This window comes from Mesoplodon bidens (genome assembly GCF_964165515.1).
Source record: "Mesoplodon bidens genome assembly, chromosome: 2".
Taxonomy (NCBI): Eukaryota; Metazoa; Chordata; class Mammalia; order Artiodactyla; family Ziphiidae; genus Mesoplodon; species Mesoplodon bidens.
Genome location: NC_138177.1, coordinates 168166109 through 168193209, shown reverse-complemented (window position 1 = coordinate 168193209; position 27101 = coordinate 168166109). Strand labels below are relative to the sequence as shown.

General features: G+C 47.6%; 1 protein-coding gene across 1 annotated transcript; it reads right to left on the bottom strand.

The window, feature by feature from the left end:
- Positions 1–388: 388 nt before the first annotated feature.
- Positions 389–24108, bottom strand: IFNLR1 (interferon lambda receptor 1). Its single transcript, XM_081225631.1, has 7 exons — positions 24038–24108; positions 20248–20371; positions 12024–12208; positions 6859–7001; positions 5195–5354; positions 4761–4894; positions 389–3756 (listed from the first exon to the last, which is right to left on the bottom strand). The coding sequence occupies exons 1-7, from the start codon at positions 24093–24095 to the stop codon at positions 2971–2973; spliced, it is 1590 nt and encodes a 529-aa protein (XP_081081757.1). The 5' UTR covers positions 24096–24108; the 3' UTR covers positions 389–2970.
- Positions 24109–27101: the final 2993 nt, after the last annotated feature.

Here is a 27101-nt window from a genome sequence, read left to right as displayed (position 1 = left end):
GGGAGTGGCTCTCTACACAGGACTGATGGGAGTTGGTGGATACGCCTCCCAGCTCCTGTCCCTGGTAGGGGAACAAATCTGGAGGATCCAACACTGAGCTCCCAAAGCTCCCTAGGAGGACTGAATCCTAGTTGCCCAGAGCCATGACCTGTTTGATTATGCATCTGGACTGGCTGCCTCCCCTCCCTCTCTTCCCACTCCCCTATTGATGCTTTCTGGAATCGCTGCACTGCTTTATACCCCACAATCCTCGCCTCTGGGTCTGCTGCTGGGCACCCAACCCAAGACCCTGTAGTCTTAACAGCGAGAAGAGTGGTGAGGAAACTTTGAGAAATAAGAGCACATGCTTTTCCATTCGATTTTGCCTTTTTCTCTAAAAATAGAGCTCTTTATTTAAAACAGTTTAGGGTAGGCCCCAACAAACATTAGGAAATTATCTAAATATGACATAAACATAAAATAAAATTAGAAATAACTACAAATATCTCAGAACAATATATAATCTCCTCACTACCCTAAAGAATGGGAATGTTGCTTTCACCCAGGCATCACCCGCTCTGTCCCTGACATCTTTCACGCGTGGCCCTGGAGTTTCCACTATGTAGTTCCTGGCTGCTGGGGACGTGAAAGGGCTTTGTAAACAGTTCAGTGCTGAGCACACCTGACAAATGATAATATTGAATAGCATGCTCTTTCCTAAGGCTGCCCACAGTTTTTTGTTTAAGACTTAATGACCATAAAGGAGCTGGAGTTTAGAATTAATAGAAAGCTCAGCCTGTCAGAAATTAAGCTTTGAAAAAAATGCTTAAAAAACACACAAGGTTTCAGAACAGAGATAAAGCAGTTCCTTCACACAAGCCTAAGATAACAGTGAGAATACCTTTTAGTTATTTGGAATTTACTTCCACGAAGCAGCTCGGCTGGTGCCAGAAAGGACGCTGTGCTTGGTCTGGGTATTCTCCTAGGAACTGGCCGTGAGCCACAGCCTTCCCCAGCTCCATGGTTCCAGTTTGTTCTTCCTCTTCTGTGCTCAATCATGGATGTAGACAAGCCTCATTGCAGGGAAACCCCTGCAGAAGTGCATGTACGTGTGTGAGTCCCAGCAGTGGCGAAGGCCTCCTGCCAGTCTCGTGCCCCTTGGAAACCCTTGCCGAGACCTCGGTACTGTTTACATGGCCAAGGGGACAGGGGTTGGCCCAGCTGGCCAGAGACGGGCAATCTCACCTTCAGACAGTCAACATTTTAGCTTCCTCGTTTGAAACAAAAGGTGTTCAATTTAAAAAGGAGTTTGCTAACGTTTTCTTTAGCAGTTGAAACTCCTAAGCACAATCTTACGTAGAGGGCCACTGGGGGGAATCAGGGCCCAGGGAGGCTGCTCTGGTTGCACTGGGGGCAACCTACAGCCCACGGCTTCCCCTGAGATTGAGACGCCTCCCGTGAAGCCCAAGGCCTTTTGGGAACACAGTTTGAGAACCCCTGGACCAGATGCCCTCGAGAAGCTTTTCCAGATCTTCCATTAATGTTCTACCCTTGCGTTGGCTTCAAAACAACACAGCCCTGTGGATAAAATGCTTATGAAGATGCTTTTTACACAAATGGAGGAACTTAAGTCCTGGCAGGTGAAATGGCAGAGCCAAGGAGTGTTCTGATCCCTGTGGTCCCTGCAGGGCCACAAAACTGACAAAACCTTGGTCTAACGGGTGAAGACTCAGCTCTGCTCATCCATATACTGGTGGGTGTAGGTTAATAAAGCGGTTGTTTGAGAACATCCATCACTACCCTCAGGTAAGGACAGTCACCTGTTTCCAGAAGACAGTGGTTTCTCAAAACTGGAAGAGGAAATGGGATGTCTTTACAACCACAGTGGTCACCTAAAGGGTCTGAAGTGCTAAGATGGGGATCACAGGCCCAGGGGTCCGACTCCCTGCTGGGTTGCTACCCCCACCACCAATTAATCAGACCCCCTAGAAGGTGGGCCATTTGGTATTTTCTTTGCTGGGAAAAGGGAGAGGGACCCTTGGTTGGGCTCCAGCTTCTGAGAACTCAGTTTCCTGACCAGGAGGCAGGGGTCAGCGAGGGCAGGAGGCAGGAGAAAGACTAGAGGTGAGAACGCCAGTGACTCTGAGTTTAGGGTCACAGGTGGGAGATGCCCAGTGGTCCCCTCAGAGCCTGTGTGGATGGAGAATCCTACCAGCCACCACGTGGTGAGTGCCAATGGTGTGGCAGGCATCACACATCTCTGTGGGAACCCTCACCATGCCCCAGGTGGTAGCTGTAGAAAGGAGACTTGGGTACAGAGAAGGAAGGTATCTCCCCTAAGGCCACACAACTGGGAAAGGCAGAGCTGGGATTTGGACCCAGGCCTCTTTGATAGTGGAAACTGTGCAATGCATGGCTCAGAGACTGGGATTTGAAGGACCACGCCCTTCCTCTTCCTCTCCAACACCCTCAGCCAACTGGACTTTTCTTCACTGGGGCCCACCCTAGGGGACTCATAAATCAGGATGCCGAGCCTCAGGGAGGAGGGAGCCCAGCGGGTGCTGGAGAGAGGCGTGAGTCCTGCTACCCTTGGTGTACCTCCAGATTTCTTCCCTCCCCACATCCAGATGGGCCCTTGTGCTGTCAGCCTTCAATGCCCCCTGTGACCTGACCTCGCCTGTTTCATGTTGTGCAGGGATGATTTTTCCAGCTGGCCTGTCACCCCAGGGACAGTGGGGTGGTCTGACACCCAACCAACCTCTGACCTCTGCCCATCCCTGTCTCCACCCCTCTTGGCTCTCGGCCCAAAGCTGGCAGGTCATAAGACGGGGTGGCTTCTGGCTCCTCAACCTGGCGAACACCTCTAGCTGGGTTCCCCGAGGTGCTGTAAGAACCCTCTGCTGCCCCAGCGATGATGCTCCCAGGATTTCAAGTCTTGGTGGCATGCTGGGTCCCCAGAAAGCTCAGCGGCACCAGACTGGGAGGGGCAGCTCACCTGGCCAAGTAGTGCCCCAGCGTCCTACCTCTGACCTCAATCCTCTGGAGGCTCTTAGCCCCGCAGCTGCCGCCACCGCTGTCCTCACTTTCTGATTCCCTCCCACCCTCTTCTTCCTCCTCCCCCTCCTCTTCTTCTTCCTCGGGGCTGCTGTCCCAGCAGAAGGTCAGTGTCTGAAGAGAAACTGGGGGCTCCGTGGGAACCAGAATCGGCCCTGGTGATGGTAAGCCCCAGCTGACCCAGGAGGACGGGTTGTCTTCTGGGGGCTCTTCCAGGGAACTCGAGTCCTCGGAGAATTCGGGTGGTGGGAGAGGCGTCTGGAGCTCCTTCCCACCCGGTCCTCGGCCTGGCCTCTTCTTGGTCAAATAGCCAGATGATCCAGCCTCGTCCCAGGGGGAGGAGCCCACAGTGCTGGCCCAGCTTCTGTCTGAAAAATCGCAAGCAGAGGAGCCTTCCACCTGGACCAGAGGAGTCCAAGGCCCTCCTGCCCCAGCATGCCCTGGGCTCTGGTGTTCCTGCCCCAGGAAGGGGGGTGGTTCAGTGTAGGGCTGGAAGCTGACACCATCATCCGTGTCCTCCTCATCCGTGTTCTCCTCGCCGGTCTTCTCCTCCTCAGCACTGTCCTTCTCTGATCCTGCCTGGACGGTGGCTGGGGCCCTGACTCTAGGGGTCAGCCTGACCCTTCTGGTCGGTTCCTTTTGGGGACAGAGAATCAAGACATGCAGGCACTCTGGGCCACTGGGTTGAAAGGTTGCCCCGGGGTGTCTGTGTCCAGAAAGGTCCTGATTTGGGGAAGGAGGAGAAGAACAGAAAAGTCAGCCTTTCTGGAAGAGTGACTGTTCTCATTTGGGTTCCCCTGGAAAGAGACTCTGAGACAAGGATTCAAAGGTAAGTCGTTTCTTTGGGAAGTGATCCCAGGAAGTGTCAGCAAGGCATAGCAGCCAATAGCGGGGTGTTATCAGGCAAGTTACCCCGAGGGCAGCTGGAACTTAGCCCTGCCGGGGACACAGGCCTCAGAGCACCGTCGGGTGAGGCATGGAGGGGTGGTGGCGGTGAGAATTCTCTGGCACATGCAGCTGGTGATGTGCACAGGCAGAGTGGACACCAGAGGCCAGAGAAAGCCTCCAGGTTTCAGGTGCCAGCTGCAGGAGGTCGAGCTGGTAACTCACCACATAATGGGAAGGCAGAGGGATAGGGCAAGGTGCAGACCCATCTAACACAGAGGTTGTGCCTCAGTTAGTGGGAATTCCCTGCAGGTCCCATATCCATATCCAGGAACGCTGAAACACTCCCGTGTAGCAGGGACTCTCAGAATCCATCTTCAAAGCCCCCACCGGACCCGAGTGCCCACCGAGCCTCATCTACCACAGCCTCACTTTCCAGGCCTTCAGCTGAACAAGTCTGACCTCTCCAGGCTTCCCCTGTCCCAGCTGGCCCCAGGTTCTAAGCAAGCAAGCTAGCAGACCGGTGGGGAAATTCCAGCGTCTGCCTGGGCAAGACTGACCCTCGGTTAGGTTGTGAATGAAGTACTGGGACCCTTTTAAGATGTCCCCTTTAGGTGCCACCCTCCCGCCTCCCCTCTGGGTATCTCTCCTGAGGCATATTTGCTATTTTAATTTGGTGCCAAAGGAATGAATTTCTAATGGTGAAAATTTAGATAGGAAGATAGATGTTTCGCAGTCTGGGCCATCTTGATATTCTAGCTGAACTATCTCTAAGTCTAGCTCCACTTCCTTGCTCTTCGACAGCCCTCGCTCTCTGTCGCACACCCCCAGATTTGCCATACCAGGGCCTGTGGCATCTTTGCCTGATGAAACCAGGGGTTCCCCCTGAAGCTCTTCCAGATCACAGGCCCTGTGGCAACGACCAACAGCAGTGGCAGCAGAAAGGGTAGCAGCACCAGGAGTGCCCAGTTGGATCCTAGGAAGAAAAACATAATAACAACTAGAGAAGCAGGGGCTCCTGTCTATCAGCGGCATCTGTGCTGTGGGCTTCACCTACATTATCCTATTTAATCCTCATCAGAATAAACCCATCCTACAGAGTGTGGAAAGCAAGGTTCAGAGAGGTTATGTAAGCTGCCCAAAGATAGTGAGTGGGGTGGAGCTGGGATTTTAATCGAGGTGAGTCTGTCTCTAGACTTGTGCTCTTAACCAGCAAATTATGAAGATCCTAACGCCCAGGGGAAATGTCCCCACTTCTGTACCACTTTGCACACACCTGGGGCCTCCAGGACGAAGCAGGTGGGCTCAGAGAACTCGCTTTCTTTAGGGTAGCCAAAGGTGTATATAGTTTTGGCGCTGAGGCAGTGGTGTCCGCTGGTGTCTGGTTGGAGAGAAATCTGGACTGGCTGGCCATGGGGAGTGGGTGGAAGTTCGGTCTGTTTGGAGAGAGAAGCAGAGGCGGGTGGACCTGCTGGGGGGCACCGGCTCCATGCAGCCAGGACAGGGTGGGGTTGGCAGGACACAGCTGTGACTCCTACACCTTTTCTTGCATTCAGGCTTAAGCATTCAGGGAGCACGTCCCAACACTCTCTGGTTTCTCTTCCACGGAGTTTCGAGGTAGAGATGGTCTGGGTTCAAAAGCAGCCCTGCCACTCAGGGTCACTCCCATGCACACCCCACCAGGGCCCACAGGCCCTCAGTTTCAGGGACAGATGCCTCAGGCTTCCTACCCTCAGGGCGTTTCAATCAATTAGGGCGGGGGCGGTGGTCACTCAGCCATTACAGACACAGAAAACTCTAGCGCTGCCTGTCTAACACAGTAGCCACTGGCCACATGTGGCTCTTGAGCACTTGAAGTGTGGCTGGTACCAACCGAGATGTGCTCTAAGTGTAAAATACACACTGGCTTTCATGAAAAAAGGACATAAAGCATCTCAGTAATTTTTATATTAACTATATGGTGAGAAGATAACATTCTATTGGATGAAATAAAATCTACTATGAAAATAAATTCACTTGTTTCTTTTTATTTAATTTAATGTGGAACATTTAAATGACACAATGTGGCTTGCATTATGTTTCTACTGGACAGTGCTGGTTGAGAATATCTGTGAGGTTCTTGAAGGTGAGGATCACATCGGATGAGGATCTATCAATGTATCTCTGGGATCCAGAGTGTGCAAGAGGTTAGGAGTGTGAGCGTTGGTTCAGTAAAAGACAGAATGGACAAAAACGGGGGTCCGTAGACTACAGCCCCAACTTTTTTTTTAAATAGAGTTTTCCTGGAACACAGCTATGCCTGTTCATGTACCTATTTACTTATGGCTCCTTTTGTGTTACAGATGGAGTTGAATAGGTGTGACAGACGATAAGGCCTGCAAAGCCAAAAATATTTACTATCTGGCCAATTACAGCAAAAGTTTGCCAACCCCTGCCATAAATAAATATATACAGACATATGCACATGCATATACAGAAACAAGTCTGAAATTGGATATACACCACGTAGTTATTTGCGATCATCTCTATGTACTTTTGGTTTTCTTCCTAGAATTTATCTGTATTTTCTAGTTTTTTTTCTAATGAATCTGGTGGCTTAACAAGTAGGCTAAGTAGGTTCTTGGAGCCTGTCATACTTCAGTCAGATTAAAAAAAAAAGGTTTCATAATTTTAAAAAAATTAGGTAGAAAACTGCTGTTTATTACCTGTAACGTGCAGGGGAAGGATGTCCTGAACTTGGCCTCTTAGGGGGAGGGGGGCAGAGGTGGGCCACAGGCCAATCACACTGTGCAGAGTCAAGGGGTGACTGCCAGGAGTAAGGGGTATGCAGGGAAGGCTTCCTGGAGGAGGCTTTCAGGGCTTGGAGGGTGAAAAGCACCGGGGTTTGGTGCGAGAATGAGGAAGGGGACCCAGCCTGGGGGCATGAGAGGGGTTTCTCACCTTATTCCTGGTCCCCTCTTTCCAGAAATTCACCTCATATTTCAGATCTGGTTGGTGCATGCAGTGGGGCAGCTGGTACGTGGCATTGACACTCAGGATCTCGTCTGTCCGGGTGAATACCAGGACAGGTGGGGCTGGCTCCACTGGCAGAAACACAACAGGACCCATCAGGACCTTCTGGGGGCCACAGGGCATCCATCCCCCTGCTTCCAGGCAGGCCTGCTCCCCACCCAGCCCAGAGACAGTTAACCTTCCTGTACTCATGTCATCCCTTCCAGCTGGGTGCCCTTCACATGTCACTGGTCTGTCAGCATCCTGCTCATTTGTATTAGTTTTTGCTGCTGCCATAACATATTACCATGAACTTAGTGGCTTAAATCAACACGGATTTATTATCTCTCAGTTCTGTAGGTCAGAGTCTGGGTGGGCTTGATGGGGTCCTCAACTCTGGGTGGAAATCAAGATGTCAGCTGGCCTGGGCTCTTATCTGGAATTTGAGGGGAGAATTCACTTCCATGCTCATTCATGCTGTCAGCAGAATTCAGTCCCTTGGGGTTGTGAGGCTGAGGTGTATTTCTATGCTGTTGTTAGCTGGGACCCTCTCTCAGCTCCTGAGGGCATCTGCAGTTTTTTTTTTTTTTTTAATTTTTGGCCGCGCTGCACAGCGTGTGGGATCTTAGTTCCCTGACCAGGGATTGAACCCAAACCCCCTGCAGTTGAAGCACAGAGTCTTTATTGGACTGCCAGGGAAGTCCTGGCACCTGCATTTCTAATCACGTTGCCCCTTCATCTTCAAAGCAGAAACACCATGTTGAATCCTTCTCATGCTTCAGCTCTCTCTGATTTTCCCTTCTTCTATACCTCTTCTGCCTCCAGCTGGAGAAAGTTCTCTGCTTTTAAGGGTTCATGGGATTAGATTGAGCCCATTTGGATAATCCAAGATAATCTCACTACTTTAACACACATAAACTTAATTAAAATCCCTTTTGCCATGTAATAGTAACATCTAACATATTCAGAAGTTCAGGGATTCGAGCATGAATATCTTTGGGGGAGTCATTCTGTCTATCATGGTCCTCCCTCTTGACTCCTTGAAAATCATGTCCCTCTCCAGGGCAACATACATTCTCCCCATCCCAAGGTACCCCAGGGTCTCATCCCATTACAGCATCAACTCAAGTTCTAAAATCTCATCATCTAAAGTATCTAAATCAGGTTCAGGTGAGACTTTGGGTACAATCCATTCAGTACAACTCCTGGGACACAATTCCTGTCCATTTGTGGACCAGCGAAAATAAAGTACAAGTTATCTGCTCCCAATATAAGGTGGTGGGATAGGCGCTGGATAACAGTTATAGACATTTTGGTTCAAACAGGGAGAAATAGGAGGTAAAAAGGAGTCACTGGGCTGAAGCAGTTTTGAAATCCAGCTACACAAACTGTACTAGGTTTAAGGCTTGGGAACTACTTCTCCTTGGCTTTCAGCACTGCTCTCTGGGCTCTTGGTTCCACCCTCTGAATCATCCTTCCTTTTCATGAAAGGTAGCAGTTATTTGCAGCTAAGTAGTTTTACCAGTCTGCTTCCTTCCAGTAGAAATTGGGGGACCAGTAGCCTTCTTTCTTTTCCTGTCCTCTCTGCCCCTTTTCATTCAAGCTGGCAGTGTTTCTGCTGATATAAAATTCTCAAGATTTTTATGGGTCTCCTGTGGATGTCATGGGGACCCACTCCATTAGACAGAAGTCAGTTCCACAAATCTTTTTGAGATAAGCCCTTCTCTATTTTTGGCTTTAGCTGAGCTGGCTGAGGGATAACACTTCAGCTTTCTAGAGGCCCTTTGATTTGACTGAGGGGAACTGAACTGTGTGTCATACCCTTAAATCTCTTCAAAGAGCCTTTTTCTTGACTAAACACTTTGATCTTTCTGAGGTTTTAGTAAATGATTGCACAACCACACACTTTGCTGTTTCTCTATGTCACACTCTTGGAAGCAATTTCTTAATTTTAGTATCTTTTGCCATCTGAATAGGTTAAGAATTTCCCAAATCTTCAAGTCCTGGTTCCTTTTTGTTTATGCTCTTTCCTCAATTTCTCTCTCTCCTCCTTGCATTTTGCTATGATTACCAAGAATAAACCAGGCCATGCCTTCAACACAGCATTTATCAAATCTCCTTGATAAATGTCCAGATTCATCATTTACAAGTTCTGCTTTCCACATACCGACAGGACACAATTTTGCTAATCTTTTTGCCAGTATATAAGAGGCATCCCCCTTCCTGAAATTTTCAGTAACATATTACTCACTTCCTTCTGTGAGGCAGTGCTTTTAGTATCCATACTTCCACTAACAGTCTGTTCAGGATGATTTAAGAATTCTTTTTTTTTTTTTTTTTTTTTTTTTTTGCAGTACGCGGGCCTCTCACTGTTGTGGCCTCTCCCGTTGTGGAGCACAGGCTCTGGATGCGCAGGCTCAGCGGCCATGGCTTATGGGCCCAGCTGCTCCGTGGCATGTGGGATCTTCCCGGACCGGGGCACGAACCTGTGTCCCCTGCATCGGCAGGTGGACTCTCAACCACTGCGCCACCAGGGAAGCCCCGATTTAAGAATTCTTGAAGGAGATTTAGATTTGCTCTATGATGCTCCTCGCTTGCTTCTGAGGTCTCACTGGCAGAGTCTTTAATGTCCATTTCTACTGACAGTCTGTTCAAGGTCACCTAGGTTTGACTGATGGTTTGAAGATGGTGGGGGCAGTGACTTGGAATAAAGTGACAAGAGAAAATTAATACACCATTGTTCAAGGTCCAGCTGAAATGCCACTTTTTCCATGCAGCCCTCCTTGAGTACCAGCCAGCAGGAGCTCTGGCCACACTGCTCATCCCTGTCCTGTGTTTGTGCTCAGGGAAAATGTGTGGCTTCCACAAGGTGCCACTGCTGGGCTTCCCTGGTGGCGCGGTGGTTGAGAGTCCGCCTGCCGATTCAGGGGACACAGGTTTGTGCCCCGGTCTGGGAAGATCCCACATGCCGCGGAGCGGCTGGGCCCGTGAGCCATGGCCGCTGAGCCTGCGCGTCCGGAGCCTGTGCTCCACAACGGGAGAGGCCACAACAGTGAGAGGCCCACGTACCGCAAAAAAAAAAAAAAAAAAAAAAAAAAGGGAGTCACAAGGTGCCACTACCTATGTGTTCAGGAAATATCCACTGGACACTGATATGTATTAAGCCCTGGGCAGGGAGCTGAGGGGAGTGGGGAGATGAGGCCTCCATAAATCTTGACCTCAAGGAGTTGGAGGAAATTAGGGGGAAATGAAATACATAAACTACCAAAACTCAAGAGAGAAAGTGACCAGGGTCACCACAGCTGAGGGCAGAAAAAGAAAGCAAGGGTCACTCAAGCTTGAGGTGTGCTGCAGGAGAATCAAGAAGAACTTCAGGGAGGAGGAGGCAAAAAAAAAAAAGTAACCTCCTTTCTGCATCTTTCCCTCTATTGTTCTAATTCTTATTCCTATTCATCCAGCCTCTGCAGTGGTGCATCCTTCATTCTTCATCAGCCTTTCTGCCTGCCTTCCCATCTTTCTTTTCCTTTCTATCCATCTATCCATCCTTCCCAACTATGCTTCTCTTCCTTCCCATCCACACATCCTTCTCAACCATCCTTCCTTCTTCCTAAGCATCCTGTCTTCCTTTCTTTCCAATTGACATTTCTTCCTTCCTATCCATCCTGTCTTCCTGTTCATTTATACTTTCTTCCTTCCTTGTATCTAGCCAATCAGCCTACTTTTCTACTCCTCCATCCTTCCTATCCATCCGTTCTTTTCTTTCCATACATCTTTCCTTCCTGTTTTTCCTTTCTCCTTTGCCTCTCCTTCCCTTTTACCCTTCCTTCCCTTCCCAGGCAGCCAGCCTTCCTTCTGTACCCACTGATCCATCTGTCTGCCTTTCGTTCCTATCCTCCACTTCTCCATCCATACTGGCTCCTTCATGGTAAGCATTTACCCATCCATCTAGCCTCCTCCTTCCCACTCATCTGTCACTTCTTCCCCATCCTCTCCACACTTCTTTTCTTCTTACCCATCCATCCTTTTCCTCCTTTCGTCCATCCAACCAGCCAGCTTCCTCCCATCCAAATCATCTCTTCTTCCTTCTCTGCCATTTTTTCCTGCCATCCTTCATTAAATCCCTTCCGGGCTTCCCTGGTGGCGCAGTGGTTGAGAGTCCGCCTGCCGATGCAGGGGACGTGGGTTCGTGCCCTGGTCCGGGAGGATCCCACATGCCGCGGAGCGGCTGGGCCCGTGAGCCATGGCTGCTGAGCCTGCGAGTCCGGAGCCTGTGCTCCGCAGCGGGAGAGGCCACAGCAGTGAGAGGCCCGCGTACCGCAAAAAAAAAAAAAAAAAATCCCTTCCTCATCCCCCTTCAAGCCCTATTTTGTCCTCAAACATTTTGAGAAGCCTGGGTGATAAGTTACAGATCTCAGCTCTATGAGGCTATTGTCTGAGTATTTATCCTCCCCTCCTTACTCTTGACCTGATCGAGCACCTTGTCCAAGATCAGAAAAAGCCATTTCACATCCCATGTCCATCACTTACTAGCTGGCAAGTTCCTTAACTTCTGTGAGTCTTGCTTTATTTATTTTTTAAAAATGGGGTGATGAAAATGAACCCCACAGGTGTGTTATGAGGATTAGAAATAAAATACATTGGGGAAAAAAAGCACTTTCCTCACTCAGTGTTAACACTGGTGATTTATGAAGGCTGTAAGCATGGGGAATGTTTTCCTCTCTGTTTTTATCTCCTTTCCCCCCCAAATTTCTACCGTGTACAGAAATTACTATTGCAACCAGAATTTTTAAAAATTGTTTCTTAAAGAGAGAGATTGAACATTAAAAAAGTAGGAAAAAATATATAAAGTGCCTGTGTAGTTCATGACCAAGGTTGTGCTCAAAAGAAGATCATGAACCTCATTAGTAGGAGGTACAAACTGAACTGCTGGGGCTGGTGAACTCCCCTAACTCCCTGCCACGAAGTCAGGCTACTTGGACATGGGCCAAGGCCCATGGCAGGTGGCCCCAGAGAGCTGCCCACTGCTTTGGGGAAGTGGGAGGCAGATGGCCAGGATAGCAGTGCCTCTGAGCCAAGCTCCTGAGCAGACAGCCTCCCACAGGTCCTTCACTTACCTTCAAAAAAGTAATCCATGGGCTTGGACTCCACCCAGCGCGACCTGGCGCTGGGAGAAACCGCTCGCACACGCCCCTTGAACTTATTGCTCAGGTCTTGTTTCTCCAGGCACATCAGAGAACACTCTAGCTCTTTGGTTCCTGCACACTTTTTTACTCTCCGCCACCGTCTGGGGGGTGCAGAGCTGAGGGAGGAGACAGGAGAGTGTGGGTCATGGATTCAGCCTCTTGGGGGTGAGGAAACTCAGAGAACACGTGATCACTCGTCCCTCCATCCCACCTGATCATCCATCCATCCATCTGTCCAGCCAGCCAGCCATCGGCTGAGACAGAATGAGAACAGTCCAGTTAAGAGCTCGGGCTCTGGAATGATAGACAAGGGTGGGAACTCTGGCTCTGCCCCTCACTAGCTCTGGGACCTTAATGCAGGTCACTGTCCCTAACCCTCAGTCTCCTCATCTGTCATGGCTCCCCCACAGGGTCGTCGTGCTAGTAACCATTTTCCACGCGTTTATTCATTCAGGCATTTATGGACCCCTGCTGTGTACCAGGCCCGGTGCCAGGTGCTATGTGGATGTCAGAGGGGAACACACAGGTCCATGATTACAACCTCCTGAGAACACTGAGGTCCAAAGGAGGGACCTGCTTGCTGGGCATTATTCTTGGGGAATCGGCAATTCATGACAGACAGGTCCTGCCCTCGGGAACTTACACTCTGGAGGAAGGGGATGAGAGACCATCACCACATCAACAATATAAATCCAGGAGCTGGTAAATGCAGTGATCATAGGGTAGTACGGGGTTGACTGCTCTCTGAAGGCGGCTCAGGAAAGGCCAGGAAGACAGCGCTGAAGCTGAGGCCGGGATGCTGAGAAGGGAGCCAAGAGAAGGCCTGGGAGAAGGAAACGCAAAAGCAAAAACCTTGCGATGGGAAGGGACTTGATCTGTCCAGCAAAAAACAAGGCCAGGGGCTTCCCTGGTGGCGCAGTGGTTGAGAGTCTGCTTGCCGATGCAGGAAATATGGGTTTGTGCCCCGGTCCGGGAAGATCCCACATGCCGCGGAGCGGCTGGGCCCGTGAGCCATGGCCGCTGAGCCTGCGCATCCGGAGCCTGTGCTCCGCAACGGGAGAGGCCACAACAGTGAGAGGCCCACGTACCACAAAAAAAAAAAAAAAAAAAGGCCAGGGTGGCCAAAGCCCAGTGAACAAGGCCGGGAGAGGGTGGACAGACTGGATGTGAGGGTGGAGGGGGGTGGGCAGAGCAGGCAGGGTCTTGCCATCTTGGCAAGGGGTTCGGATTTTATTCCAAGTGTCCGAGGAAGCTATCAGAAGGTTCTGAAGAGAGGAACTGAGGTCATCTAATTTATGTTTTTAAAATATCACTCTGATAAACTAGCTAGGAGGCTGCAGCAGTGGTCCAAGAGAGAATGGTGGGCACGATGGCAAGAAAAGGTTGGAGGTAGGATGCATTTTGGAGGTAAAGCTGATGAGACTTGCTCATGGATTGGATGTGGAATGTGAGGGAAAGGAGAATTGAGGACTCTTCCTGGGTTTGGAGACTGAGCAACAGGTGATCAGAAAAGGCTGAGATACAGGTAGGCAAAGAGAACAGATTTGGGGGAAGAATTCCTCTGTTTTGTTTTTTGGTGAAGTTATACTAGGTAAACATCAACGAAAAAAGGAACTGGCGTAGGCATATTAATATGAGACGAAATAGAAACTTCAAAGTCCAAAGTGTTAGTAAAGGTGAAAAGAACCACTACACAGTAGTGAATGATTCCACTTACCAGGAAGATATAAAAATTCTAACTTATATGTGCCTATTAAATAGCTTCAAACTATATTCAGCAAAAATAGATAAAACTACAGGAAGAAAAAGAAAATCCACAATTACAATGGGAAATTTTTAATATATCCCACTCAGTAATCAACAATTGAATAAAGAAAAATTATTAGTACATATGTTAATAAAATGAACAACATAATTATCAAAGTTCATCTAATGAACATATACAGAACAAACAAGAAACTGGTTGAGCCACATACGAACCCTAAACAAAATATTATCAAAAATATTAACAAAAATAAAGCAACTCTCAAATTTCAAATAGGTATCTCTCAAACTATTTCCTCTGACTGCAAATAATCCAGTTAAAAATCATTAGCAAAAAGAGAACTAAAAGAAGTTTGAATATTTTAAATTGTTTTAAAATGACTCATGGATCAAATATTTGCAAATGATGCAACCAGCAAGGGATTAATTTCCAAAATATACAAACAGCTTATACAACTCAATCAAAAAGACAAACGACACAATCAAAAATGGGCAGAAGACCAGAACAGACATTTCTCCAAAGAAGACATACAGATGGTCAACAGGCACATGAAAAGATGCTCAACATCTCTAATTATGGAGAGATGCGAATCAAAACTACAACAAGGTATCATCTCACACCAGTCAGAATAGTCATCATCAAAAAGTCTACAAATAATAAATGCTGGAGAGGGTGTGGAGGAAAGGGGACCCTCCTACACTGTTGGTAGGAATGTAAATTGGTGCAGCCACTATGGAGAACAGTATGAAGGTTCCTTAAAAAACTAAAAATAGAGTTCCATATGATCCAGTAATCCCACTCCTGGGCATATATCTGAAAAAGACCAAAACTCTAATTTGAAAAGATACCTGCACCCCAGTGTTCATAGCAGCACTACTGACAATAGCCAAGACATGGAAGCAACCTAAATGTCCATCAACAGATGAATGGATAAAGAAGATGTGGTATGTATGTATGTATGTGTGTGTATACATATATACGGGAATACTACTCAGCCATAAAAAGGAATGAAATAATGCCACCTGCAGCAACATGGATGGACCTAGAGATTATCATACTAAGTGAATTAAGTCAGACAAAGACAAATATCATATGACATCATTTATATGTGGAATCTTAAAAAAATGATACAAATTTATTTACAAAACAGAAATAGACTCACAGGCACAGAAAATAAATTTATGGTTACCAAAGGGGAAAGGGGACTGGGGAGGGATAAATTAGGAGTCTGGGATTAATATATACACACTTCCATATATAAAATAGATAAACAGTAAGGTCCTACTGTATAGCATAGAGAACTATATTCAATATCTTGTAATAACCTATAATGGAAAAGAATCTGAAAAAGAATATATATATATATATATGTGTGTGTATAACTGAACCACTGTGCTGTACACTTGAAACTAACCATTGTAAATCAATTATACTTCAAACAAAAAGACAGGAGACTCAAAAATCACACATTGGAAAATAAAATAAAATGACTCATGGATCAAAGAAAGAATTATGATGGAAGTTAGTAAATCTCTAAAATTGAATGATCAAAAATATAACACAAATAAAAATTTATGAGATGTAGTTAAGCATATAGCTTTAAATATTTATAACAGAAAATAAGGAAGGATAGAAATTAATAAGTTAAGTGATCAACTGAATGAGTCAGAAAATGCATGCTAAAAACATATCTATGAACAGATTGAAACTGTAAACTACGACTTCAAAATGGATTATAAGAGACATTTTAAAATGATATAAGACATGGAAGAACAACACAAAACAGAATCAGAGAAACTTAGAAAGGAGATAACAGAACACAGGTTCGTGCCCCGGTCCGGGAAGATCCCACATGCCACAGAGCGGCTAGGCCCGTGAGCCATGGCCACTGAGCCTGCGTGTCCGGAGCCTGTGCTCCGCAATGGGAGAGGCCATAACAGTGAGAGGCCCGCGTACCGCAAAAAAAATAATAATAATAAAATAAAATAAAAATAAAAGAGAACTGAAATGTAAATGCTAACGTTTGAAAACTAGAAGAAAGCACAGAAGAGGATCTTCGTGACCTTGAGTCAAGCAAACATTTCTTAGGACACCGGGAGAAAAGAAACCTGATGTGTTAGTCTGCCAGGGCTGCGGTGACAAAATGCCAGGCTTGGGGACTTAAACCATAGACATTTCTCTCTCACAGTTCTGGAGGCTGGAAGTCCAAGATCAAGGTGTCTGCAGGTTTGCTCTCCTGAGGCCTCTCTCAGGAGATGGTCACCTTCTCTCTGTGTCCTCACCTGGCCTTTTCTCTGTGTGTGAGCAGCCCTGCTGTCCCTCTTCTCATAAAGGCACTAGTTCTATTGGATTAGGGCCTCACCCTTAGGACCACATTTAATCTTAGTTACCTCTTTAAAGGCCCCATCTCCAAATACAGTCACATGGGTGTTAGGGCTTTAACATATGAGTGACTAAGGGGGGGGAACACAATTCAGTCCATAACAGGGAATTATGAATTAAGCTGCTATGAAAGTTCATGTACAAGTCTTTGTATGGACATATGTTTTCATGTCTCATGGATAAAGATCTAGGAGTAGAATCTGGGAAACTCGGTAACTGAATGTGGAACTTTACAAGAAACTGTCAAGCTGTTTTCCAAAGTGATTGTACCATTGTAGTTCCCATCAACAATATATAGGCAGTGTCCACAGGGGATTAGTTCTAGGCCCCGCCGGAGATACAGAAACCTGTGGATGTTAAGGTCCCTTATATAAAATGGTCTCGTATGTGCATATAATGTATGCACATCCTCCCATGTACTTTAAATCATCTCTAGATTACTTATGATACTTAATACAATGTAAATGCTATGTAAATAGTTGTAAATACAATGCAAATGCTATGTAAATAGCTGCTGGTGTATGGCAAATTCAAGTTTAGCTTTTGGCACTTTACAGATTTTTTTTTTCTTTCTGGATTTTTTTTTTTTTTTTAATTTTTTGCGGTACGCGGGCCTCTCACTGTTGTGGCCTCTCCCGCTGCAGAGCACAGGCTCCGGACGCGCAGGCCCAGCGGCCATGGCCCACAGGCCCAGCCGCTCCGCGGCATGTGGGATCTTCCTGGACCAGGGCACGAACCCGTGTCCCCTGCATCGGCAGGCGGACTCTCAACCACTGCGCCACCAGGCAAGCCCTCTTTCTGGATTTTTTAAAAATATATTTTTGATCCATGGTTGGTTGAATCTGTGGCTGCAAAACCCCAGAATATGGAGGGCCATCTCCATGAGAGTTACTCCACATGTTTGTCTATGCTTAGTATCATCAGACCTTTTAACTTTAACCATTCTAGTGAGTGTGAAGTAGTATTTCCTTGTAGCTTTAATTTGCAGTTCCCTAATGACTAATGATGTTGAACACCTTTTCATGTGCTTATTGGCCATTTATATATCTTCTTTTGTGAAGTGACTATTCAAATATTTGGGGGGTGATTTGTCTTCTTATTTTTGAGATGTAGGAGTTCTTTATTTTGGATATAAGTTCTTTGTCAGTGTATATACTATGAATATATTTTTCTCAGTGGCTGGCTTTTTCATTTTCTTTGGGCTTTTTTTTTTTCCTTTGAAAGAACAAAATTTTAAATTTGGTAAAATCCAGCTTAACAGTATTATTGACTAAATCGTGTACACACATCCCCACCCAATTCATATGTTGAAGCCCTAACACCCATGTGACTATATTTGGAGATGGAGCCTTTAAAGAGGTAATTAAGATTAAATGTGGTCCTAAGGGTGAGGTCCTTATCCAATAGGACTAGTGCCTTTATGAGAAGAGGAAAGGACACCAGGGCTGTTCTCCCACAGAGAAAAGGCCAGGTCAGGACACAGAAGGTGACCATCTCCTGAGAGAGGCCTCAGGAGAGAGCAAACCTACTGACACCTTGATCTTGGACTTCCAGCCTTCAGAACTGTGAGAGAAAAACTTTTCTTGTTTAAGCCCCCAGTCTGTGATATTTTGTTATGGGAGCCCTAGTAATTGAACACAGATTTTGGTACCATAAGCGAGGTGCTAATGTAACCAATATCTAAAATTGTGTTAGTAGCTTTGCAGCTGGGTAACAGAGGCTGAAAGAGTTTTGAGGTTCATGTGAGAAAAAGCCTAAATTGCCTTGAAAAGACTGTTGGTCAGAATATAGAAGTTAAAGGTGATTCTGGGGTGATCCCAGTTGGAAAGGAGGAATGTCTTATTGGAAACTGGAAGAAAATTGATCCTTGTTATACAGTGGCAAAGAACTTGACTGAATTACGTCCTAGTGTTTTATGGAAAATCAGAAGTGGAAAGTGAGGAACTTGGATACTTTAGCTGAGGAGATTTCTAAGCAAAGTGTTGAAGATGTGACCTGGTTTCTCCTTACTGCTTATAGTAAAATGAGAGAGGAGAGAGAGAGATAGAAGGAATTGTTAAGCAAAAAGGAACCAGAAATTGAAGATTTGGAAAATTCTCAGCCTATGCATATTGCAAAAAATGAGAAAGCGTGTTCTGGAGAGAACACCAAGGTTGTAGCTGGAAAATCATTTGATAAGGAGATCATGGGTGCGACTCACAGATTTAATCAGCCACCTCAGTAGAAGCCAGGAATAGAGATGGGATTATTACATGTATCACCCTAATTCTGTTCACTGAAAAGATCTCAAAGCAATAGTTCAGTAGTGATCAGACAGCTACACAGACTGTGTTCTTTAAAACCATTTCTTACCAAATGGACACACGACTGATTTCAGGTTTTAGGTCAGGAATTGTGCAAATGAGTCTGGAACATCTTTTCGCAACAGATAGCAATAAAGATATCATGACTTACTAGGGTCAAATTCAAAGGACTCAGGAGCCAACCTGAAGAGACATTCACAGACTAAAGATGAGACAATTCAAGCTTCAATGAGTAGAATAAATTGCAATGAATTGAAACCATCACATATGTTTAACTACTTGAGTTCGTAATGATAATTAAAAAAACAAGTCAATCACCTTTGGGACATGATAGGGAACAAGTTCGTTATCTTGAAAACTGGTAAATTAAAGGAAAACAGTTCAAGCATTTATTCTGTCGTGCCTACATGAATAGTACCACTGAATATCAAACACTACATGAGAGGAAGCATCTCTTTATAAAATTAATTCCAGCTAATAAATGAAAAGATACCATTAGAATATCATGGTTTTGGAATCCTCACAGGTGTTTCAAAAGCGTAAAAGGAAAGGAAAATATCATAAAGGTCCAGAGGTTAGGCTTTCAATTCTTTCATCAATTTATCCCACCTCTTCTATGCCCAGCTGTGTGGCTTTGAGCAAAATACACTCTCAGTGCTTCAGTTACTCCACTGTAGAGCAGAGTCACTGAGCCCTTCCTCGCAGGGCGGTGTGAGGTTAAATACGTTTCAGGTATGGACACAGTGCAGACACAGAGCAAACATACAGGCCATGTCAGGTATTGGTATTTTCTGCCTCCTGATACAGTTCTATACCATTCTTTCTTTTGAAAGCTCTCTCACAGTCTGTCCTTTCCCAAGCCAGGCCCCCATCACTCACATCTGGATGCTACAGATGGAGGGACTGTAATAGAACAGCAAAAGCACAAGCTTTGGGGTCAGACAGACTTGGGTTTTTCTTCTGGTTCCATCACTGGCTCCCTTGGGCAGGTCACAGCCCCTGAGTTGTTCCCTCACCTCTAGAACAGGGGAAATGCAGGGCCTGCCTGGTGATACTGGGAGGAAGAAGGGAAATGCTCATGCAAGGCTCCTAGCACTCAGCCTGGCACAGGATGGGTCCTGAGTACGTGGCAGTTCCTTCTCCTTCCTGCTTCCTCCTTCTCGCCAATTCTAGATTAATCCTCCTGGGTATCTGCTTTCATTAGCTTACTCTCTTACTAAAGAACTTCAGATGATTTCCATCTATGTGCAAAGATGGCAAATCAGCTTTCATGTGCAAATTCCTCTGCATCAGCAGTGGCTGCCTGGCCTGCCAAGTTGAGGACTCCAAGGCTCCCTGAAGGCTCCGTGGGGAAAAGGGTAATCATCTAGCGATGCCTAACACAGCTCTGCAAGAGATACACCTGCCTCCCTTATCTGCTGGAATGCCAAGCACCTCATCCAGGCCCTCAAGAATTCCCTCACGGGGCCCTCACTGCTCCATCCAAGACTTTTCTCAAAGACCTGCCCCCACCCCCGGCAGGTCTTTCACCTGGGCGCTGTTCTCCATTAAGCAACGTCCCCACCTCCAGAGCTTTATCAAACGCCCTCTCCCAATACCTGCTGCAGGACGTCACCCATGGACACAGAGAACCAAGCCCCTCCAGCCCCTGCCCACCTCCTCGGTCTCCCCCTATCACCCCACCAGCCCGGAGGCGCCCCTCCACCTTTGATAGGCCACCAAATAGGTCATGTTCTGGGGATTGCCAGGTCCTGGGAGCCACGTCAGGTTCACACTGAAATTCCGGGAGAGCAGCGTCACGTTCTGGGGAGGGGCCAGATGGGGCCTCCCTGTGGGGGACAAAGAGGTCATGAAGTCTGGAGCCATTCCAAGCAGTGCGGGAGGGCTGTCCGGTGCTCACCGAGTTTAAGAACCGGGAGTTATCTGGGGTGGCGGAAGCACAGGGGATGTGATGTAGGCTGGGAACCTGGGCTGTGGGATTCCAGTCACAGCCATGCCACCGACTGGCTGTACTGAAGCCCCTTCCCCTCCTTAGACCTCAGCGGCCCATCTGTGACATGACGGGAAGCCCACCCTGGCACCTGAGGGTTCCGGCAAAACAGTGCAGCATGGGACCATCTAATAGATTCCTGGACTCCAGGAGGGAACGGCCCTGAGGGTCTCAAGGAGCAGATGCTCTGTCTTGTGCTCAGCCATGTCCCCAGAGCCTGCCTGCAATGGTCCCTGGCACATAGTAGGTGCACAATAAAAATCTGTTGAGTGAATGAATGAATACTGGGATGACTTGGATTATTCCTAAGGTCTCCTAACTGGTCTCCCTGCTTCCAACCTTGTGCCCACAATCCATTCTCCACAGTGCAGCAAGGGTTAAAATGAAAGTCACATCATGTCACTCTTTTGCTTTAAACCTCCAGTGGCTTCTGTTTCATTCAAGGTAAAATCCAAAGTCTTTACAATCACCCACAAGACCCTACCCTATCCAACCCATGACTCCCCTTGCTGGCCCCTCTCCAGCCACGCTGGCCCTTTCCTGTTCCTAGAGCAGGCCGGGCACACTCCCACCTCTAGGCCTTTTCACGAGCTGTTCCCTCCGCTAAACTGTCCTCCCCCTGGCTGTCCATCCGGCTCACTCCTCTGCTTCCTTCTCATCTTCGTTCAGACGTCATTGTCCCAGTGATTCTTTCCCTGACCACCTCTCACTGGCCCCTACTTCCCTCCTTGGCACCTCCTCCCTGCTAACCCTCATCTTCTGAAATATGCATCTGATTACACAGCTGCCCAGTTTCCGCCCTTCCCTTGTCCTCAGAATAAAGTCTATGCTCCTTATCAGGATACGTGAAGCCCTGCCCAGCTTGGCCTGGCTGGGCCATCTCGTTGACCTCTTCCTGACAGCTCACCTACATACGTCACTAGGCTGCTCACCTACATACGTCACCAGGCTGCAGCCAATCTTCCTTCTCGCCCTTCTCAAACCTCCTCATTCTTCTGTGTGTCTTTGAACCCAGGTGTCTTTGACAGCGTGGTATTCACCATCTAATCTTTTAAAGACTTGATTCAAACATCACTTCCTGACATCTTTCAGAAGTGGTGGTGATGCTGCGGATGATAATAATAGCAGCTAATGTGTATTGTGCCCTAACTATGTGCCAGGCACTATGCAAAGCACGTTACCTGCATTTTCTCCTTCAATCCACCCCACATCCCTACGAGGTAGGTACTAATTATGACCATCACATTACAGATGAGGAAACTGAGGCCCCCTCAGCTAATAAGTTGTAGAAACAGAATTCAAATCCAGGCCTAGCCAACCCCAAAGTCTGAGTTGTTTTTGTTTTTGTTTTAACATCTTTATTGGAGTATAATTGCTTTACAATGGTGTGTTAGTTTCTGCTTTATAACAAAGTAAATCAGCTATACATATACCTATATCCCCATATCTCCTCCCTCTTGCGTCTCCCTCCCACCCCCTAGGTGGTCACAAAGCACTGAGCTGATCTCCCTGTGCCATGCGGCTGCTTCCCACTAGTTATCTATTTTACATTTGGTAGTGTATATATGTCCATGCCACTCTCTCACTTTGTCCCAGCTTACCCTTCCCCCTCCCTGTGTCCTCAAGTCCATTCTCTACGTCTTCAAAGTCTGAGTTCTTGATCACACTTCCTCCCCTAGGTTCTCATGGGGCCTGTTCAGCCTTATTCTTCCAACATCTATGGGTCATTATTGGTCAAAGACATCTATTGATCACTGCGTGCCAGAGGTTTCAGAGAGGACTACAGCTCCACTCCTGCCCTTTAGGAGCTCATGGTGCCATGGAGAATGCAGTGCCTTGAAGTGTCACATGGGCCATGATGGAAATCCATACAGGTTATAGAACGGCATCAGGGAGGGAGGGACCTTTCTGCTGATGGCTCTCAGCTCGGCTCCACACCCCTGGCCTTTTAGACCACCCCATCCTGTGTCCTCTAGCTGGAACTGCATCACCAGGATGCTGATGCTGACAGTGCTCCAGCTTCTGGACTTCCTAGCAGGTGGCTGGTATGAGGCCAAAATCGGTCTACAATCGTCTTATTTGAGGACAGGCCTCAATTCTGAGCTTGGCCACAGTGGAGAAAGAGCAGCTAGAGTAGTTACCTCCTAATGAGCCTTCGAAGGGTACCAGGCATCGGTGTGAAACTTTATACACAAAACCTCATTCAATCTTCAGGACAAACCACCCTGGGGGGTAGGTGTCATTCCCTTCCATGGAAGGCACTAGGCTCAGATACAGATGGTGAATAATTTGCCTGAGGCTACACAGCCAGTATGTGTGCGAGCCAGGATTAGAACCTGGACCCCGCTGCGCTTCACCCTAAACCTTCACACCACAGTTTGTGTTGTGTACACTAAATAATCCTCGGGTGTAAGGATAGCTAGGTCTAGACAGCAAAACTATTGAGTTTGATGGTGAAAAAGGGGTACAGAGGACACCCTCCTCTCCTCCCTGCATAGGTACACTGTCCCTCATCAGCTGCAGTAACACTGCTGCGAAGGCTCCAGGGGCTGGGGCACCCCTGAGCTGACCTGGGTGGGTGAACCGCCCTGTGCCAACTGCCCATCCCACGGCTAAAGCTGGTCATGCTCACTTCAGCTTGTCTTCTCTGTTCTGTGTGTCTCACCAATGCCTTCCTTCTTGGGTAATTCCCCTTAATTGCTCTGAGCCTCAGTTTCCCCCTCTGAAACGGGAGGAAATAATACCTATCTTCTAGGACAGTTGGGTTGTGATGCTAAACTAGAATAATGTGGTGCCCAAGAAGTTGCTCAAACAAATGCTGGCTTTTAACCTTAGTATTAGATGATGTCCAAGGGCCCTTCTAGCTCTTAAATTATTAGTCTAAGACTAGGGACATATCTTGGGGGCATTTGGTGTCCTTCTCCCTGGATTGGTGGTTGGTTCCTATCCCAGGGTATTTTGTACCCTGTCACCTTATTTACCAGTGAGAGCTCAGAAAAAAAAGGTGGCTTGTTAGAATGACAGCACAGCACGGGCTAAGCTGGCACTCCTTCCCCTCAGGCCTGGGTGGAACTCCTGACACCCCGAGTCGGGAGGAAGGGGAGGGCACCCCTGGCGATGGCAGGGCACTTCTGCTTGATTTCCCCCACTAGTCAGGGTCTGTGATATTAATGCAGCGGATAGGGCTTTTAGGAAACCTTGAAAAGCACTTTATAAACAAATGCAGCTGACTTTTGAACGGCCACTATCTTTTTTCCTGCTCGTCTGAAGCTGAACTGGCATTAGGAAACAGTTCCTTCCCGGAAAGGAATTTCAAAGACCCAGGTCTGTTTAGTCCTCGGAAAAAGAAAACTGGTGGTGGGTGGGCTCTGCTAATTGCACGTGTTGCAGCGCACAGACTGATGCCCAAGGCACTCCCTCCGCGGAGCTCTGGGTCGGAAGGTGGGTGCGGACCGGATGGAGCACCCCGCGGCCCCACGCCCACCCCGCGGCCCTGTGCCCTTACCTGGAGCGGACTGCAGCAAACACAGGAGCAACGGGGCCCACCGCGGGTTCCCGGTCATGCCGGTCCTCCTGTGGCCCAGGGTGGGACCAGGTCCCTCCTCCAGGCCCACCCAAGGCAGGTGACGCGACTGGCAGCCAATGGGAGGCCGGGCCGTGGGCCCGCCCCTCCGGGGCCAGGACTGGGAAGCTCCCGGGGCTTGCCTTGGGGCCGCCCCGCTCAAACCCTCCGGTAGCTCCTAGAGCCTCTACTTCGTTTTGTTCTGCCCGATCCCGGGGGTGGGAGGTGAGGGGGAATCAGTAAATCCGTGTATGGAGGGAGGGGAGAAGCGGAAAACTGTTTATTATTAATAATCACAGTTGGAATTCCAATACGAGACATTTAACAGGACAGGCGAGTTCAGGGCCAGTTTAAGGACGAAGTCTCAGGCACCATTGGCTGTATCCGAGAGCGTTCTAGGTGCCAGGTTCTAAGCCAAGCACTTTCGCATATTATCTACTTTAACCCCCGCGAGAATCTGGTGGGTCTGTCGTGTTATTCTCTACATCCTTCACGCGGGTAGTGACAGCCTCCAGAGCTTCATGGGCTTGCCCCTTGGGAAAGCTGGTCCCTCTGGTGCCAAAGCCTGTGGTGTGTTTGTTACCAGTCACCTGAGCAGTAATCGCTTTCAAATAGTGGAACCAGCCCCCCCACAGAATAGGCTACAGCCATTAAAAACGATGTTGCCAAGGCATATGTAGTGACTCAGGGATATTTATGATACACTCAGCAGCAGAAAAGCAAGTACCGAAATATGGGCCCATTAAAGAAATGTGTGCCTATACGTATGGATAGTTTTGGAAGGATATACATCAATATGTCAGTGGTTGTTATCTCTCAGTGATGAGGATATTTTTAAAAGGTTTTCTTCTTTTCATTCATGTTTAATTTCTAAATTTAAGTAAGTAATCCTAAACTAAATTAGTCATGTTAGTTTCTAATTAACGTCTTGCTTTTCCAATAAGAAAAGTCACTTTATTCTAAAAATAATCATAACTCTTCTTTATTAAATATGTTATTTTCTGTTCTTCCACAGCTCTCAAAGGAGGTATTGCTTCCTCTTTTCAGATGAGGAAACTGCCATTCTGAGACCCCAGAGAGCTCATGCAGGTGCTGGATTCTGGATTCAGACCCAGGCCCGTCTGACTCCATGGCCACACTGCCTCTGGGTAACTGCTCTGCTCATTCTCTGGGTCTCAGTGATGGGCCTGGTGACCGTTGTTCAGTTGTGACCCAGCCCACGAAGTAGGACCAATTATGTTGCAGAGAGCATCCTGGGGCTCATCTCTGGTTGGATGCTGGCGCTCAGTTTGGATCCCAGCAGTTTTGGGGAGAGAGACAATGCCTTTTCACAGGACTTGGTTGCCTGGTGTTTGGCCCTGGGTACAGACACTCAGAAATTTCAGGATACTTCTGGGATTTGCCTCAGGCTTTCATCTCAATCAGCACTTCTTAACAGGGGCTCACAGAGGCCATGTTCAGACCTCAAAGGCAAGGAAGATGGAAGAGGTCTCACATGGGAGCACACGTAAGTATCTTTGAATCTCCCTTGAAACTGTGACTTCATCTGACCAACTGCAGTTCTTTCAGACCTGGAATCCCACTGAACTGGGAGCAGTTTGACAGGGGGCACAGAAGTGTCTTCCTCTGCCACCTGCTCCACATGCGTGGCTCATCTGAATCTGGCACCTGTTCTTTTTTCTAAATAAATAAATTTGTTGGCTGCGTTGGGTCTTCGTTGCTGCGCACGGGCTTTCTCTAGTTATGGCGAGCGGGGGCTACTCTTCATTGTAGAGGGAGCTACTCTTCGTTGCAGTGTGCGGGCTTCTCATCGCGGTGGCTTCTCTTGTTGCAGAACGTGGGCTCTAGGCATGTTGGCTTCAGTAGTTGTGGCCCGTGGGCTCAGTAGTTGTGGTGCACGTGCTTAGTTGCTCCATGGCATGTGGGATCTTCCCAGACCAGGGATCAAACCCATGTCGCCTGCATTGGCAGGCAGATTCTTAACCACTGCGCCAAGAGGGAAGTCCCCACCTGTTCTTTTTTTTTTTTTTTTTTTGGCGGTACGCGGGCCTCTCACTGTTGTGGCCTCTCCCGTTGCAGAGCACAGGCTCTGGATGCGCAGGCTCAGCGGCCATGGCTCACGGGCCCAGCCGCTCCGCGGCATGTGGGATCTTCCCGGACCGGGGCACGAACCCGTGTCCCCTGCATCGGCAAGCGGACTCTCAACCACTGCGCCACCAGAGAAGCCCCACCTGTTCTTTTTGACAAAATCTGCCACATGCTTGCTCTCCCTTGCTCCCTTCCTCCCACCCTATGATTTCAAGTTAGGAAATTGTGTGTCTGCATCAATACCTTGCTGCATCAATACGAAAGGACATTTTGTGACCACAAAGGTTGGGTAAGTTGCATCTCTCAAAACCTTAAAAGACGTCATCTTGAAAAAATGGAAGAAAGATGAAAGAGAAAATCTCAGCCAGTTACCATGACCTAGCCTCTCTGCAGGTCTTCAGGGTGCTGCTTCAGTTTCTTTCCGGTATCTCAAATACTGATAATAAGTCCATTCTGGAATAAAATGCATATATCTCTATTGAGATCTCTTTATCTCAAACAGTATTCAATAGCATTAGTATTTATTTGAGTCCTTGTTACACAGCAGGCACTACAGTTTACATATATTATAGTATTTAGTATACACAACAACCCCATGAGGTGGGTATTAATATCTTTTTTAACAGATGAAACTCTGAGAGGTAACATTGCTTGCCCAAGGTCACACAGCTAGTTAGTGACAGGGCTGGGATTTGGACCTCAGTCTGGCTGTCCTCAAAGCCTGTGGGTATAAAACCTCTGCTACTCAGCCTTCTGATGGTTTAGGGCAGACACACACAAAAAAATGTCCCAGTCTTGATCACTTCCTGATTTGCAAAGATCATAGCATTAAACTCTCACCAGTGTTCCTCTTTAGTGGAAGCAGTGGTGCTGGTAAATGTTTAATGCCTGGGTCTTGTGGGGCAGGGGAAGGCCCTGC